A 16,725-nucleotide genomic window follows, 5' to 3' on the forward strand; every position below is an offset into this window, starting at 1 on the left:
AAAAAAAAATTCACCTTATTTGAGAGGAGATAATTATAGAGTTACATCTTGGAGATGATTATAATATTAGTTATATTTCAGTAATTATTAATTAAAATATTTTTTTTAAAAAATATGTATCTTAAATATTTATTAATATAATATTATTTATAAAGGTATATATTTATCAAATATTATCTTTAATTTTGTTGAGGTATTTAACATATTCAAAACTACGAAGCCTGTTTATAAATAAATATAAAACATAAAAATCTAACTCATTCTCACAATTTTGGTTATAAATAAAAATTCAATGATAGCAAACTTTAGTGAAAAATAATTAAATAGATTGTGTAACTTTGTAGGTAAGAAATATTCATAGTTGAGTGACTTTGATGTTATTAAAAAAAGTTGAGTGACATTCTAAAAAAAAATCTCATAATTGAGTGACTTAAAGAATCAATAGTTGAATGACTTTCTAAGAGAAGAAGCCAAAATTGAGCACTTTCTGAGAGAAAAACTCAAAATTGAGTGACCATTTGAATTTTGAGATATTCATACTCAATAGTTCGTAACCGAAAAAAGAAAAGAAACACGCTCAAATCTAATTCACTTGCCCTCAACTCCATTTTACATAATTTAACTTAGTTTGCACCCACATGATTTTTCCTGCAAATAATCATGTCTAATTTAACATTATTCTTCTCTGATTATCAAACATGCAATGTTATATTTCTACATCATTACAGTAAAGCAATTGGTAAAACTTGTATGTAGATAAATACATACATACTATTCACAAGAACCATGATACACAAAATGTATGAAACTGTATACAACAAGATTGCAAGGAAGCTATGCAATAACTTTCTCATCCATCATTTCCAGAACAGCACAATTCACAGCAAGCGAAGCAACCTAAGCATGCCAAAGAACCCAGGAACTGTGTCAGCACGATTGCACACTGATCGTTCATTTTCGAACATGTCCGTATACAGCACATACAACAGCACATGTCACACATCTTTCCGCAACAATTAGATGCTGCCTTCGCTAGAATCTCTGCTGTTTCAGGTTTTGTCTCGGTGATTCCAGGAGAAATATTTTCAATTGTAGCACTGTAGTTACCAAAACCAGCCCCAAGATTCTGTAGCAATGTCTTTTTCTGTAATTTAGCCTCTTCAATCTTCTTAGGAGCAGTGGAAACCTGCTTCATTAAGCTTTGTTAAAGAAAAACTACAATGGTTTATGCCTATTCTGGCAACTTCATTGTTTTACTGCTCAAGTTGATACCAGTAAAAAGAGATTTCAAATGTACCAGATAAAATTAGAAAATAGCTTACAATTGAATACTCAGAACTGCTAGATCTAGTATAAACACTAAATTCTTTTTGATCAGAAAGCTCCCTACCTTCCGCTTGGAGGTTGATTCAGTGATTACTTTGCCTTTATCAGTCTCTATCAATATCATGCGTGTATACTCAGAAATGACGCCGTTCTGTATACTTGTTTGTGCTAGCTGCAAGTAGAAAGATGGTAAAAAAAAAACAATCAAGTCAAGAATACATGGAAAAAAATTAGCAGATCGTAACAATCCATCCAGGCATTCCAATGTAATATAGGAGGTGGTAACAACCTTCTGTTCAAGGTCCTTATTTTCAGTCAACCAGGCCTGAGCAGTAAGTAGTTCAATCTGTTGCCTTGCTAACACCTGCACATTTAACATAGAAAGCAATTGAATCAATTTATCCTCTTAAATCTAGTATTTTCACTTTTACTAACGATGGATAAGAGTAATTAATTCAGTAGGCAGCAGAAGAGTAAAAAAAAATTTCCCAGCAGCCAAATTAAGGAAATATATAGTTGAACTGTTAAAACTTCTAAAGGCAAAAAGGCATTGATGTATATGTATAGTCAAGCAAAGAACTCAGCACAAGACATGGTTGTACTTGTTGAAGCTCTAAAATCTCACAGCTGAATACTAACAGTAAGACCATGATTACCTTCACCAAGTCTTCCACAGACATCAACAAACGTGCAAAGGCTCATGAATGCCCACCAGGTATATAAAGGTCAGTACAGCTACTAAAGTAACATTTAGATGATTCTTTCATTGTACTTGCTCTTCTCGGGAGGAAATATGATTCACTTTATATTTAGGCTCATTTGTTTGCACTTAATGAAGGTTTGAATCTGAATGGTTCAAACTTCAGCCCATTAAGTGCATTTATTTTTTTGTGAATAAAGATCTCCTAATAAGGTTTGAAATTGACTGTTTCGTTCAGGTCTGGGAAAGAATCTTAACACCATACAAACTCTTTTAAACACACTAATGTATTTACAATAAAATCTTGGGAGTGCTTATTTCATAAAATCAGTGCCTACTCTTGCTCTCTTCCTCCATAAAATCAGTGCCTACTCTTCCTCTCTTTCTCAAGTATCAGCGCCTCCTTTTCCTTTCTTTCTCCATGTATCAATCAGCTACTCAAAAACCTCTTGAATAGGTAAGATTTAAAAACTTTTTAGAAGTGCATTGTTTATTCATTTGTGTTAGGTGACTATTTTTTTCATGAATGAAGTTGTCCTATTTGGTATGTGTAACACATTTAAGTTCCCAATAAATAATGAACGTGGGAACTGAAAAAACATTGAGCTGGTTTGCCTTCTGATTGACGATGATCATTAATGGTCAAGCAACCAATATTTGACCATAAATCCTTTTTAGTTTGATTGTCACATGAAAGAAACTTTACATATATATGTCATACACACATTATAATTACTATTAGCTAGAAACACAGTATACATGAAACCACAGATTCTAGGTTTGACTTGATCCCCTCCCTCTTTGATATAATTAACGACACTTGGCAAACACTAAAATCTTATGGTTGGTATCATCAATTATCATCATCAAACATTGGTCTAGTTTATGATCTACTAATAGTCTCAAGTTAGAGCTAACTGTATATTATTCAAAGAAAGAATTGTATACAATATTCCTATAACCTATTTCTATTTAGGTTTGCCAAAAACAGTTGCAAAGGATGAAACAATTGGCGGTTCTATGAGTATCTATTCTAAGAGCCTGATTTGACTGGCATATTTTAGTAGCTATTAAGCTAAAATAATTTTTAAGCAACTTTGTAGTGTTTGGATAAAATAAAATGGTGCTTTTAAGCACTTGTTTTTAAGTCAAACTAATAAAAATTAAGGCAATTCATAATTTAGAAATCATAACTTACTACTTTTGACTTACAAGTCATAAGCTATAAGCCCATCTAAACAAGCTCTAAATAGGATATGAACTCTTTATTCTTTTCAAATGTTTGTTTGGTTTATTGTTGATTACATATTAATCCTATTCAAAAAAAAAAATTGAATTTGTCTTTCAAAGAGAAGTAGATTAATATGTAGAACTGATGATATTCAGATGACATGCAAATGGGATTTGGTAGAAGGGAATAAGTCTCTAGTGATGATAATTCTATTCACAAAACCTGATTTTTTTATTTTAATGCCAGATAAATAATATCTATGTGATGCAGCATATTCTAAATACTCTAGGATTTTCTAACACTGTATCGTAACATTAGATATCGGTTATGAAATTAGTGTCATAGGCGTGCTATAACTAAGGAGGAAAAGTTTAATCATGCTCATGCACAACTTAGAAATGTTATTGAACGTTCTTATGGAATACTGAAAGCAAGATTTCCTCTATTGGAAAAGATGGCTCCATATTCTATTAATATTCAAAAAGATGTTATAGCATGCTTTATAGTTAATAATTTTATTAGGAAGGAACACATCAATGATAACTTGTTTCATCAATTTGATACACCTCAAGTAATATTTGATGAGAAGGACAACAAGAAAAAACATTGGAGGAAAGAAATAGAACTAGCTGGACAATTGAAGATGATTCTCAGATAATGAACGATATGCGGCACCAACTTGCACTCAAACTAATGCAAAGAAGCTGAAATACTTGAGAATACAATATTTTTCGTTAACAGAATTTTATTTTTATTTTCTGAGAAAGGTAAAGTGGTTAATTGAATTTTTTTCAATGATGGAATGTCAAAATTAGATGATTGTTAGTTACTTATTCAAATACTCTATATTTATAGAGTCTAAATCAGAACTATATAATAATTATTTTAGTTTGTTGGATAAGTTTGATTAATAGATTAATGTATGTTAAATTTAAATGTTTATGATTACATTTCCTCACAACAACTTTTTCATCAATATATCTTTTTTGAATAATTTAGATAGTTCAATAATTATATCTAACATATATTCACTTATATCTTTAAATATTTTAATTTATCACTTAAATAATAATTTTATCATTCAAGTTAACATTTTCTTGATATAATATTTAATTGTTTTTTAAAAAAATTGAATTGCAATTTATTTGTAAATAAATAAATTATGCATTTTTAGATGTTAAAAAACAAATAGTCTTTGATCATTCAGATTCACAAGTCTTAATCTTAATAAAAATGCAGCCTAAGACAGTTATGTTACCTTATCAAGAGGTATGTCCTTTGTTTGTATAGCTTTCAGATCCAGGGAGAAGTTACTCAAGTCTGCAAAGACTCCTTTAGCTTTAAGCGTGTCGGGGAATACTCCTCGGTATCTGCCTGACAACACTAATGGACCTTTGGATGAAAGGTCTGGAACTGGAGTGGGAAAGACCTATTGAAAATTTAAAGGTAGTTTCCTTAGGAAGCATGAATTCATGTAGGAGACAACACGAAACTTCGACAACATATAATGATAAAGGATGCAGATCATACTAAAGTCGTATCCATATTATATGCAGGGAATGTACCCAATTCTTCAAAAATGAGGTACGACTGATTAGATTTGTTATTAGTTAAATGTTAGCAGCACTATCATAATTGTGATCCATCCAAGAGCTACCAATAAAAGAACAAATATCCTCACATGCCCACCTCAAATTCTTCAAGACCATCAAGGTTCTCAAAGGCAATATTCGCAAGAATGACAGATGATGCCCTGGAGAACAGTTGTTCCACGCGAACTTCAATGGAATCTGTACAAGACCACCAAAACATAATGAGAAGGCAACTACAATCAACAACTGTTTACAGTTAGTCACGAGAAAATGCAGGAAACCTATGTAACATTATATCAAGTTGAGTATGTCCAGATCAAAAAGTAATTTATCTTGAAGCAAATCAAATTAGTATTTTAATCCTTGAAACGAAAAATAATAATTATAATGCCATCTTTCAATATTGTTGTATGAGTTGTAGAGTCACTGAACTTACCAACATCATAAGCAGCATTATAGTGGCCACGACTCATCACTGCAAGCATGCGGAGAAAGTAATGGTTGCAGAACAATCCTGAAATTAGTCATGTATAGGTTATTAAAAGCACAAATCTACTGCAAAGGACAAATGATTCAATTCAGATCCCTAAAATCTAGGTAAAAAATAAGATGATGTGATCTCCCCAAATCTAAGACCATCATAATTTAGGTGTCTAATGGGATGTAAAATTTGTGGTTACATCCTCAAAACATTGACACAACCTACTAAAACAAGTTCTTACCGAGCTTGGACGCAAGATTTTTGAGCAAATATTAGTAAGGCTAAAATCGGAGATTAATGCATCTCCTCTACCAAAATACTTTCCTTACGGTTACGGGTGGGGGTGAGAGGGGGAGCTTTGAGGGAGGCGATGCTTCTTCCAGATACATACCTATGCCAAATGTGTAAAGCCGTGGGCATATCATTTGTTTTTGCATCAGATGACTCTTCAGAACATTACAGATGTGTCTTTCGTCTTCAACAGCTCCATCAGTGACCAGGAAAATAATCGGAATGTGTTGCTGGGTATACGAAAACATCTCCATGGCCTGATAAAGGTAAAAGTGTTGTCTTAGATTTGACAGAAAATACAGGTACGATAAAAATCTATGAATTCAGTAGGACTTCAATATCATGAACTCAACATTCTAGGAATAAATAGTAAGCGGTGAGGATGAAAGTATGTTGTTGTTAATGATAGAAAATAAACTGCAGCAAAGATGAAAAGAAAAGACTCGCAAGTGTGGAAATTTTCTCTGTATCTGTTCTCTTAATACTCACAAGAGTCCTTAAATAGAAAACATTATAGATAAAAAAAAAACACGTTTACTCTCCTAATAATTCTGAATATAAAAACTGACTCCACTACTCCTATAACCTAAAGACTAGGAAACAACTTAATGACTCCTAAACAAATGCAACAACCTAACTACTAAACCACGTCTGATCATGTTGCCAACAGTTAATACTTCTTTTTAGAGATTGACCACATGTTTTTTTTTTCATTTATATACTTGTGAAAAAAAAGGATATTAGTTAGTTACTCCTTTCCTAATGCTCAACAAATGATATTCAACTAACAACTAGGCCCTTAAGTGTCCTAAAGATATTTTGGGATGAAACCAGTGTCATTAAATAGCATCTCACACATTGAGAGGGGATGATTGATTGTGAACATCTAAAAATAGTGGACCAAAACGTCTTGTCGATCATACGTTACAACTCAATCAGACAAGAAATATTAGCTGACGACCAAAACGTTTTTATCGATCATAGGGTTGAATAGAATGTCACCTGGTGGTTCTGTTCATTATAACCTTGATATTCTGCTCATATGGAAGCAATTTATACAAATACCGAGTGGACCACTGATATATTTTCTTTTCATTCTTCATGTTTTTCACAAAAAATAGAAGCTTGATACTATCTCAGATAGATCATCTACTCCGACTCAATAGATGAGACGACTAACACACAAGAAATAAAGCTTTGCAGCTAACTAAAATAGATGAAAAAAAATAATATAACCTGAGACAGGTTATCTAAAAAAGGGGTATGACCTGAGTCAATGGATTCAAAATATTTGTGCCACCACCAGCAATAAAATTTGTTCCAATCCACTGAGTTGCGTTTTCAATAGACTTCTTGGTTGCCAACTCGAGTGATGATGAAAATAGATATTTTTCGCTGTTGAAAGCTATTATATTAAACAGATCTTGAGAATCAAGCTTTGACAAGGCCGTACAAAGCACTTGTTTGGTATCCTCAATTGGTTTTCCCTTCATGCTCCCACTTATATCAACAACAAATACCACTTCCTTTCTGAAGACCTGTCAGAAATTTCAATGACAATGACGAAATTTTTTCCTTAATAAGTACATGAGGAGCATTGCCACTTCATATATAAGCCCTTATTAAGAGGGACTTAGAAAACAGATATGAAAAAACAAGTTAAAATCTTCTGCAAGTACCAGATTACCTACTTCCTGTTACATGTTATTGATTGATCATTTCTTCACAGATAATATAAAAAAACTCAAATAAATATGGACATAATACATGGTATTTCCTCCTGTATCTTATTTCCTTAATAAGTACATGAGGAGCATTGCCACTTCATATATATGAGCCCTTATATTAAACAATAAGAGGGACTTAGAAAACAGATATGAAAAAACAAGTTAAAATCTTCTGCAAGTACCAGATTACCTACTTCCTGTTACATGTTATTGATTGATCATTCCTTCACAGATAATATAAAAACTCAAATAAATATGGACATAATACATGGTATTTCCTCCTGTATCTTATTTCTCCCACCTTCGAAAAGTAAATGCTAATAATGTAATCTTCTAGGAGAGTCAGGTGAGTCGGGCATGAATATGCATGATCTACATGTTATTGGTTGCTCATTCCTTCACAGATGATACATAAACTCAGACAACTATGGAAATAAGAAATGTTATTGCTGTGGTATCTTATTTTTTCACCTTTGGGAAGTGAATACTAATCAAGTAATCTTCTAGACAAACCAGGTGCCTAAATATGCATGATCATGTACCGATAACTGCAAAATACTTTTTTAGCTGAAACTCACAATCAACCTATCATTTAGCAAGTCGATTACATCTTTTGACCTAGAAGAGAAACTAGCAATTGGCATGAGGATGGAACATGATAGGACTTGAGAGACGGTGAATGTAGAAGAATAACTGACAGATTTCCATTGGTCTCCTTAAAAATTGTCATAAAAAGAAAAAAATTTGGAGAACAAATTTTAAATGCAAAGGTAACGTAAGAAAAAGATAAAGAGTACCAACCTTCCTACACTGCTGATCTCCCGGAAAAAGAGAGCAGCAAAATATCTCTCTCTGGTCGCTGTCAAGTGGTGGGGGTGATTGTAAAAGTACATTTCCATAAGTATGACTTGAGGAAACCTGAAAACCGAGTGGTGATTGATGAAAGAGTTTCTCACAGCCCAAATTGTGAACAGATTTATAGAAATGTCACTTTAACATAATGGAGCCAAAAGATAGCAAGATAGTTACCCTAGTGACTAGTAGTTTGACCTAAGTTAGAACTATGCTTTATATTATATGATCAACACAAATTCATGTAAGACCTACCGCGTAAGAAAAAACAAAGTTAGCCCTTGACCAATTTAGAACATCAGATTCATAGAAGAAGCCCAACTTTCCAGCCTGACGCTGTCGCTCCTAACCACAAAACAAATAACCTGATGTCACAATTATTCATCAACCAAAAAACTATAAATCAGTGGAATATATAACAGGACACACCTTCAGAGGGTGACTAGTGCTCTTGCATATAACTTCTATTCCAGGACCAGAGTTAGCATTAAGCTGTATCTTTTCTTTTTTGGATATTTTTTTTCCAGCTGGAGTGACGAAGTCGGGGAAACTAAAGGGTACGTCCAAGGTTAGCTGGCCATTGCAATATAATAACTTCTGAGACCATCTAATCGTGACAGAGATGTTGGTTCCACCATCCACCTAAAGAGGTAAGTACATCATCAAAATGAACAATAATGAGGAAGAGAGTGGGTTATATAGGAGACTGATAAATTTACCTGTGGTATTGAAAGGATAAAAATGTGGGGCTTCAGAAAGCATCCATCTTGAATTTTGGCTACCTTTTCTGTTTCGCTTTCATCATCCAAGGTAACTATTTTAGTGCTGTAAGATTTCCTAGGTAGCTCAACCTCGACACCTAGAATTGAACCCTGTTAGCCAAATAATTCATCACTTGAGAACAAACAATCAGCAATGTTTCACTTTTGTGAAACAAAAAAATGAGGTGAGGATGATTCAGAATCAAACAAGCAGAAAATATATACTTTTTGATAACGAAAAAAAAGCAAAAGTTTAATGAGACAACAGTTGAGATAATTGTCGTGCTGACAACATATTTAATGAGACACACTTGATGAGATCTTTGTCATGCTGTCAACTCCCATATCATGAAAGCACCAATTAATCATCAACGACTCCCCTTTCCCAAAGTAGTTGGGTCAGCTATATGAATCCTCTATGTCCATTCTGCTCTACTCATGTCCGTTTCATTCCAATACATAACCTGACTTTTAAGTTAAATTAGAGACTCTCGAGTACTAGAAGAGAATCTCACACTTATTCCAACTAGTTTATGTCGCCTCTTTGCTTCACGTCATACAAGCATCAAACACTCTTAAATTATGTTCATTTCTTCTCACATCAAAAAGGAACGCCATCATAGTAACTATTAATACAGAGAACCAGAATGGGGAACATACCCATCAGGTAGACATGCTATACCTCACAACTAGACATGCTGCACTACCTCTAACTAGCGAGGAAATTATAATACAAACTTAACAAATATCCAAACATTTTCTTAATTTTCTTTGAAATAAATAAAAAAAAAAGAACTGTGTTATCACCATCTTCAGAGGGTAAAATTAGAAATCTCATTGTTTTCTAAGGAAATATATTATTCACAAAGACTGGACCATACTACTACCAGCTTCTGCAATAGGTAATCTTTGTCCTACTAAGAGAGAAAACCTGAAAGATATTCGTAAGCGGTCAAAAGATTCCTATTAACGTTAGATTAATCATCAAGCCAATTATTCCAGGATTAAACATTTCCCAAGAGATAAAAGATCGTGCACACGAACTGCTTATAATTTTCTTTCTACATCCATCAATTTAAGATAATCTTAAGCTTACAAGTAACTTCTTAAAGCAATAACTCAAAAGCAGAGCAAGAAACCTTTAACTATTAAATTAGAGATTAAAACTACACCAATAGTGTAAGAATTGCTGTTAATATATATATCCTAATAGAGAGAGAAGCTTTTTCTTTTTTCTAAGACTAACAGCTTTATGCGATCTCTACTTTTTTTCTTTTTTTTCTTTTCGATTGGTTATGCGATCTCTACTTTATTAATTTCAAAAAAGGATGTTACAGAACTCATAAAGAGAAACTTTATGGGTAACTCAAAATAAAAAAACAGTTGAATTACCTGTTCACCCATGGGTACAGCTATACGACAGTCACAGCTACGGCTACCCATGACACAATGCACACGCCATGATCCTGTAACAGTGATGAACGCCGTATCCAAATAACAATCAGCTTCAAGTGAAATTCCGTTCATCTGAAGAGGAATCAAAGCAGGAGGATCACACCTTCCGTGCACGTGAGGCTGGTAACTCGGAATATCCGGGTTATCAACGATAGCAGGATCACCAATCACAGCATACAACATAGGAGATTCCGGCAGGTAAGACAGTGACGCTTTCTCCATCGCCGTCATTGGCTTTGGCGGCGCTACCGCTCTATCCTTGCCGAAATAAATCCTTTTCGCTAGATGTACACCATCTTCAACTGATTTCACAAATTCTCCCTCCATTTTAAGTTCCGGCAAAGGAGAAGTTGAGAATTATGGATTTAGATAGTCGCTGAGTCGGGTTAAAGTAGATCGGAATAATAAATTTCCGACGGTGATGCCGTCGATGAGGGCAGGGATGGTCTTTTAATGTATTGAAGAAAACGAAGCACGTTAAGTAACGTATTCTTTTACTTAACACTGTTTTATAAGTTGATCAAAACGAGGGGCCATTTTCGTGGCTTAACGGAATAAGTACAATTTTTGTTTTGATTTTTATTTTTCTTATTTGGGAATAAATGCCGGCCCGTTGCAAGGCACTAGGGGTCTAGGCTGGAGTTCATTTGTAGGGAATTAATTCTTTGGCCCACAGGTTACCGTTGGGCGTTGGTTTTATCCTTTTTTAGATATTTTTTGCATTATTAACAAAGAGTTCATTTAATAAAATGATTGCACTTGTACTGTGTACTCTCTCCGTCTTTTTAGTTGTCATAATTTTCATTTTGAGAGTTAAGTAATATTTTCTTCATTTCAAATTAATTGAATTTTTGAGATATTTTTTATTTTTAATTTTTAATTTTCTAGACTATTTTTAGAATTTTCTTTCAATTTTACTATTCATTAGTTAGTATCGGAATTAGTTATTAATTAATGTTTAGTTATTTTAATCATAAATTTGATAATAATTAATAAGGATAAAAAATGAAAAGTTATGTCTAATTTATATCTTAATCCTCTTTTCTTAAAGGGTGTGAAACACCTCAATAATTTAATTAATTTTAAATGGAGGGAGTATGAATTTTGACTAATATTTTAAGATATATTCCCTCTATCCAATAATAGGTGCCCATTATTGACTTGGCATACCCTTAAGAAACAATAAATAATAGGGGTAATATTATTATAGGGTAATGCTAAATGGCCAGAAATTTAAAAAATCTATAATATCTTTTTTATTTTAAAATAAACTGATCTTTTTTATATTTTTTAATTAAAAGGTATTAAAGTTAAAAGGGTAAAAATGTTCAAAGAGGTAAAATAACATAGGTAAAATATCATTCTGGTAAATTTAATGCTTTGAAAAATGTGTTAAATGATAAATAATATTTAATAGTAAGGGTAAAACATACACAAAAGGTAAATTATCTCTTGATTTTCTAAATTGGATAAATATTGTTGGACAACTATTTTTACTATAGTGGACAACTATTGTTGGACAGGGGGTATTTCTTTATTATATTGATATGAAAAAAATTATAACTTATAGTATTTTTATATAGTTTTAAATATCTAATTTAGTTTTGAAAGTTAGTCAAAATGACTGTCGAAAAGCGTAACATGATAATAAAAAAGGGACAGAGGGAGTAAAAGGAAGAGTCAAACTACTACTTGAATTATCAAGTGTGTGTGGAGGAATTCATAGTTTAAGTCTATTTTGATAAATATTTGAGGGAAAAAGGACAAATATATCATCGAACTTTTAAAAATGGTATATGAATATCCCCGTCATACTTTTCGGACTTTGGTGCTCCTATCATAGAAAAACTAGAGCATATTTGCCCTTTACTCTAATGGAAGACCAAATAGGGACACGTGGCACAATCCTACGGAGGGACCCGATTAGACCAACTAATTAAACCCAAACTTTAAAAACTCACCCATATAATTCATTCGAATTAAAAAATCCTGACCCAATCTAAAACATCTTTAGAGTGCATTTCTTGAAGCAAATCCCTCGATCCTGTCATCATCTTTTTTCTTATTCTCGATAATCAAGATCTCATCCATCGTGAAAAATTCATTCACTAGAGAAACTTATTACACTATCTATCAAATTTATTTCCAAATTTACACTATCTAAGTTGAAAATATAAAATCTTAACATATAAACATGTCACAAAAGACTCTTTATCAATCAATCACCACATATAAAAATTAAAACCTCAATACTACAACACATATGAAAATTTCAACAAGATTTAGAGCTCAGATCAGATATCATACTTAGAAATTCATTATGCAACTGGAAAAAAAGGGAAGGAACAAATGACCAGAAGTCATTGAAAAGCTCCCTGAAACACTCACTCTCTTTCCCTTTCCTACAAATTTCACAAACTCTTCCACTTCATCTTACACATATTATTGCCTCTGAACTACAGGAGTCGCGGTAGGATGGAAGCCCTAAAATATGAGGTTCACAAAATAGAAGTAGAGGTGTACGTCATAGATGTTATAGGTTGGCTTTTCGATTTTGTCGTTCCAACTCTCAAATTGTTTGTGTGTGTGTGCTTACAATGTGTATTTGTAGAAGCAGAGGATGAGTGTGCAATGAATTGACTAAGCACTCAAGCAGAAGAAGAAACTGAAGCTTAGTATTTATTAGATGATGAAGTTCTACATACAAATGTTGTAGTTGTCACTAGCACTACAAGAAAAGGGAGAATTACATGGGAATTTTCCTGGGATTAGTATGAAAATTTACAGAAAAATACATTTCCTGCGAATTTTCATACTAATCCCTAGAAAAATCCTCATGTAATTTACATTTTTCTTGTAGTGTAGTAACAGAGGGTACATAGGATTGATCGAGAATATGGGGGATTTTGACTTGGGTATATTATTAAGATGATAGTGAGTGGGTATAGAATATTTGAGCGAATTTTTATTAATCCAGGTGGGTTCTTTGTTTTTGGGTTAAATTTAATAAAATATCGAGTAGAGGCACATGATGACGCCACGTGTCCATCTGTTAGAGTGAATGGCAAATATGCGTTAGTTTTTTAACGGCAGGGGCACCGAAATTCCAAAAATATGACGGAGAATATTATTATACCATTTTTGAACATTCGGGGTATATTTGTCCTTTTTCCAATTTTTAATGATATTTTAGGTAGAAAACTCACGCATCTTATAGTTTAAATATGAAATTCAAAAGGTCAAAATATTTTATGTGTATTTTTACCCTTTAACTCCGTTAAATATTAAATATGCTTGTAATATGTCTATCTTTACTTGTTCACTATACTATTTTGAAATGTCCAACAATATCTGTCAAATTTATAAAATTAATAAATAATTTACCATGTCTGGGTGATTTGATATAATTACCCCTATCATTTAGTGCTTCTTAATCCCTATGTCAAATTAATAGTGGACAATTATTGTTGGACAAGAGAAATATGATTTAGTTTATAGATATATCTTTGTATTTTCTAATCAAACATTTAAATCCTCCATACTATGAAAATATAATACAAATATTAGCTTGAATTAATTTTGTTTTACTGCAGAATTAAATGTTTAATTTAAACGAAAAGCATGACGAATAGTAGTAAGTAAATATATAGATATGTAATTACTAAAAGTGTGTATTTAATTTTATTAAATTTAAGAAATAATATAATACTTTTATTTGAGTATCTTATTCACTGATATGATTATTTAAAAGATTAAAAAATATTTTTAAAAACTTTTAAATAGGAAATGAACTACAAATAACTTGTATTATTAGTAATAACTTCTCGCACTTGAAACATGTAACATTTATATTTTTATTTCAGCTTGCTTATTTTTTAATGTTCCGTTTAAATTTATCTCAAAATTTACTTAGGTATATAATTGTTCACTTGTGTATGATTTTCGTAATTTTATTACATAAGAGGTTTAAATAATTTTCACGAAATAAGGAATAACACTGTATAATAGGATTTGGCATAAATAATTTAAGTTTATGATTTTGAAATATAAACAACAATTAAGTCATATTATAAGAATATTTTATATAATTACTTTAAAAAGAAATTAGATAGAGAAGAACAATTGATGAGTCAATGAAATTCAAACTCATGTATTTTAATTTAAGTTGTGATATTTTGACCATTAGTCTATTTTGCAGGATGGACTAGTTTTCTTCTTCTATCGAAAAATTTGATTTTGCAACTTTTTAAAATAATTACATACCTATTTTTACAAGAAATCGATAGACAATACCACAAGAGAATGAGAATGTACATAAAACATGTGAGGGCTTTGTATAACTACTTCTTCATACAAATTATATAAAGGGACACAAAGAAATCATTTCTGCATTTTGTCCTTTTCCATATATTATTATTATTATTATTATTATTAATATTATTATTATTATTATTATTGTTATTATTATTATTTTGAGGTAGATATAAATGTCCTTTGCCTAAAGGACAAAATATGGAAGCACTCATTTCTAGTGATTTGTTCTTTTGTATAGCACTGGATGAAATGACTTTTTTGCTTTTTTCTTAGTCAAGTCTCATAGAATGTTTCACTGATCTCAAATGACTATACACACTCATACTATTTATTAGTGGAAGAAATTATCTCTCTCTATATATATATAAAACATGTTTTCTTCATTATGTTGTAATAGAATATGAAAAAGATTAGAAGTGGATGAAAAGTGTTATATATTTTGTTTACATTTTGAGGTTGGTGTAGTGAAAAGAAAGTTGAGACAAAAAAAAATATACTAAATCTCCAACTTGTTCACTATTAAAGGAAGGTGTTCTTTTGATAGAGTTTTGAACTCTTCAATTAATTTGGAGTTGTTTGAGTTATACGATGTTCTTGTATTTTCAAGAGGGACACACCAAAAGTTCTACTATTGAATTGGTGAAAATCATATCACAATAAACTTAAATTTTCTTAAAGAAAACGAGATATTCACACATCTCAACAAGAATATTTTGTTCATTAATTTTTGTTCACTTCATTTCCATTGTAATATATTACTGTATATAGTATTCACCAACATGTTCATTTATAAAGCATAAAATATGTCAATAATGTTCGAGGTGATGAAACGGTATATCATTGATATATAACTGAAGCCAGGTCACCAATCACCACTAATTGACGATTAATGCATCAAAGAGACGTCATCTTGAATGCCCAATCAATAGTTTTCTTTATATGTCCATCCTATCTAAGTTACAAATTACCCAAAAAAAATTAAAATGTCATATGAAAAACTAGATAAAAATATCTTTAATTAATTGTTTGATCTAAAATTATATTTATCATTAATAGTTGAGTAATTTCAAAAATAGCAAATATAATAGACATAATAATAAGGCTCTATAACTATAATTTTTGTAATTGCGATTCATAGTTATAGTTTGGGTAATTGCGCTCCATAGCTATAGTCGATCTATTTGCTATGGAAGCTGCAATTTGTATATTTTGCTTGCAAATATACAAACAAGATAAATATATACAAATGGAGACTGCAGTTTGTATATTTCGCTTGTTTGTGTGTATATTTCGCCTGCGAGTAGAGCTGTCAAAATGGGTTGGTCCAACTCAACCCTAACGGGCTAGAGAGTTAAATGGGTTAGGATGGGTAGACCCTTTTAATTAAAGGGCCTATAAAATAACAGTCCAACCCAGACCTAAGCGGGCCACAGGTTGGGACGGATCGGCCCTTCAACCAAAAAATGAACAACATTGGTGTCTTAGAAAGAGTATCTAAGAGTATCGAACATTGATGTCTGATGAGCATGACATCAATCAATACATACAAAAAATCATTTATGAATTACATACTTAAGTGAATACTTACAGAAATACATAATAGCCAAGATATAACATAAGATTCATACGACCAAAAAATATTACATTTTTTCATAAACAAGACAACAAAGGGAAAATGAAAAATTAGGCATAAAAACAAAAGTAGGCTTGATTTTAGTGGGCTAATGGCCCTAAAATGTAAAAGATCTACAAAGGAGTTAGACTTGATTTTATATTTTTTAAATATTTATTGACAAAATCTTTACAAATAAAACACTACTTAAATATTTATAATAAATATTTTTAACATTCATAGCCCATGGGCTTGCCTCTAAGCCTCGCGGGTTGGGTCTATAAGGCTAGCGGGTAGGCCTGACAGGGGGACCGGATCGGCCCGCCCCGCCCCGCAACCGGTTCGAGAACCGGTTCGCCGAACCCAGTCTCGTATGTTCTCGC

At 31.9% G+C, this 16,725-nt stretch overlaps 1 protein-coding gene across 1 annotated transcript; it reads right to left on the bottom strand.

Moving 5' to 3' along the window:
* Positions 1-663: 663 nt before the first annotated feature.
* On the bottom strand, positions 664-10,931 carry LOC125876401 (uncharacterized). Its single transcript, XM_049557586.1, has 13 exons — positions 10,354-10,931; positions 8,920-9,072; positions 8,630-8,842; positions 8,456-8,545; positions 8,150-8,266; positions 6,890-7,159; positions 5,722-5,878; positions 5,286-5,363; positions 4,947-5,047; positions 4,516-4,686; positions 1,616-1,690; positions 1,391-1,498; positions 664-1,186 (listed from the first exon to the last, which is right to left on the bottom strand). The coding sequence occupies exons 1-13, from the start codon at positions 10,741-10,743 to the stop codon at positions 851-853; spliced, it is 2,259 nt and encodes a 752-aa protein (XP_049413543.1). The 5' UTR covers positions 10,744-10,931; the 3' UTR covers positions 664-850.
* Between the last annotated feature and the right edge of the window lie 5,794 nt (positions 10,932-16,725).

This window comes from Solanum stenotomum, chromosome 9, assembly GCF_019186545.1.
Source record: "Solanum stenotomum isolate F172 chromosome 9, ASM1918654v1, whole genome shotgun sequence".
Lineage (NCBI taxonomy): Eukaryota > Viridiplantae > Streptophyta > Magnoliopsida > Solanales > Solanaceae > Solanum > Solanum stenotomum.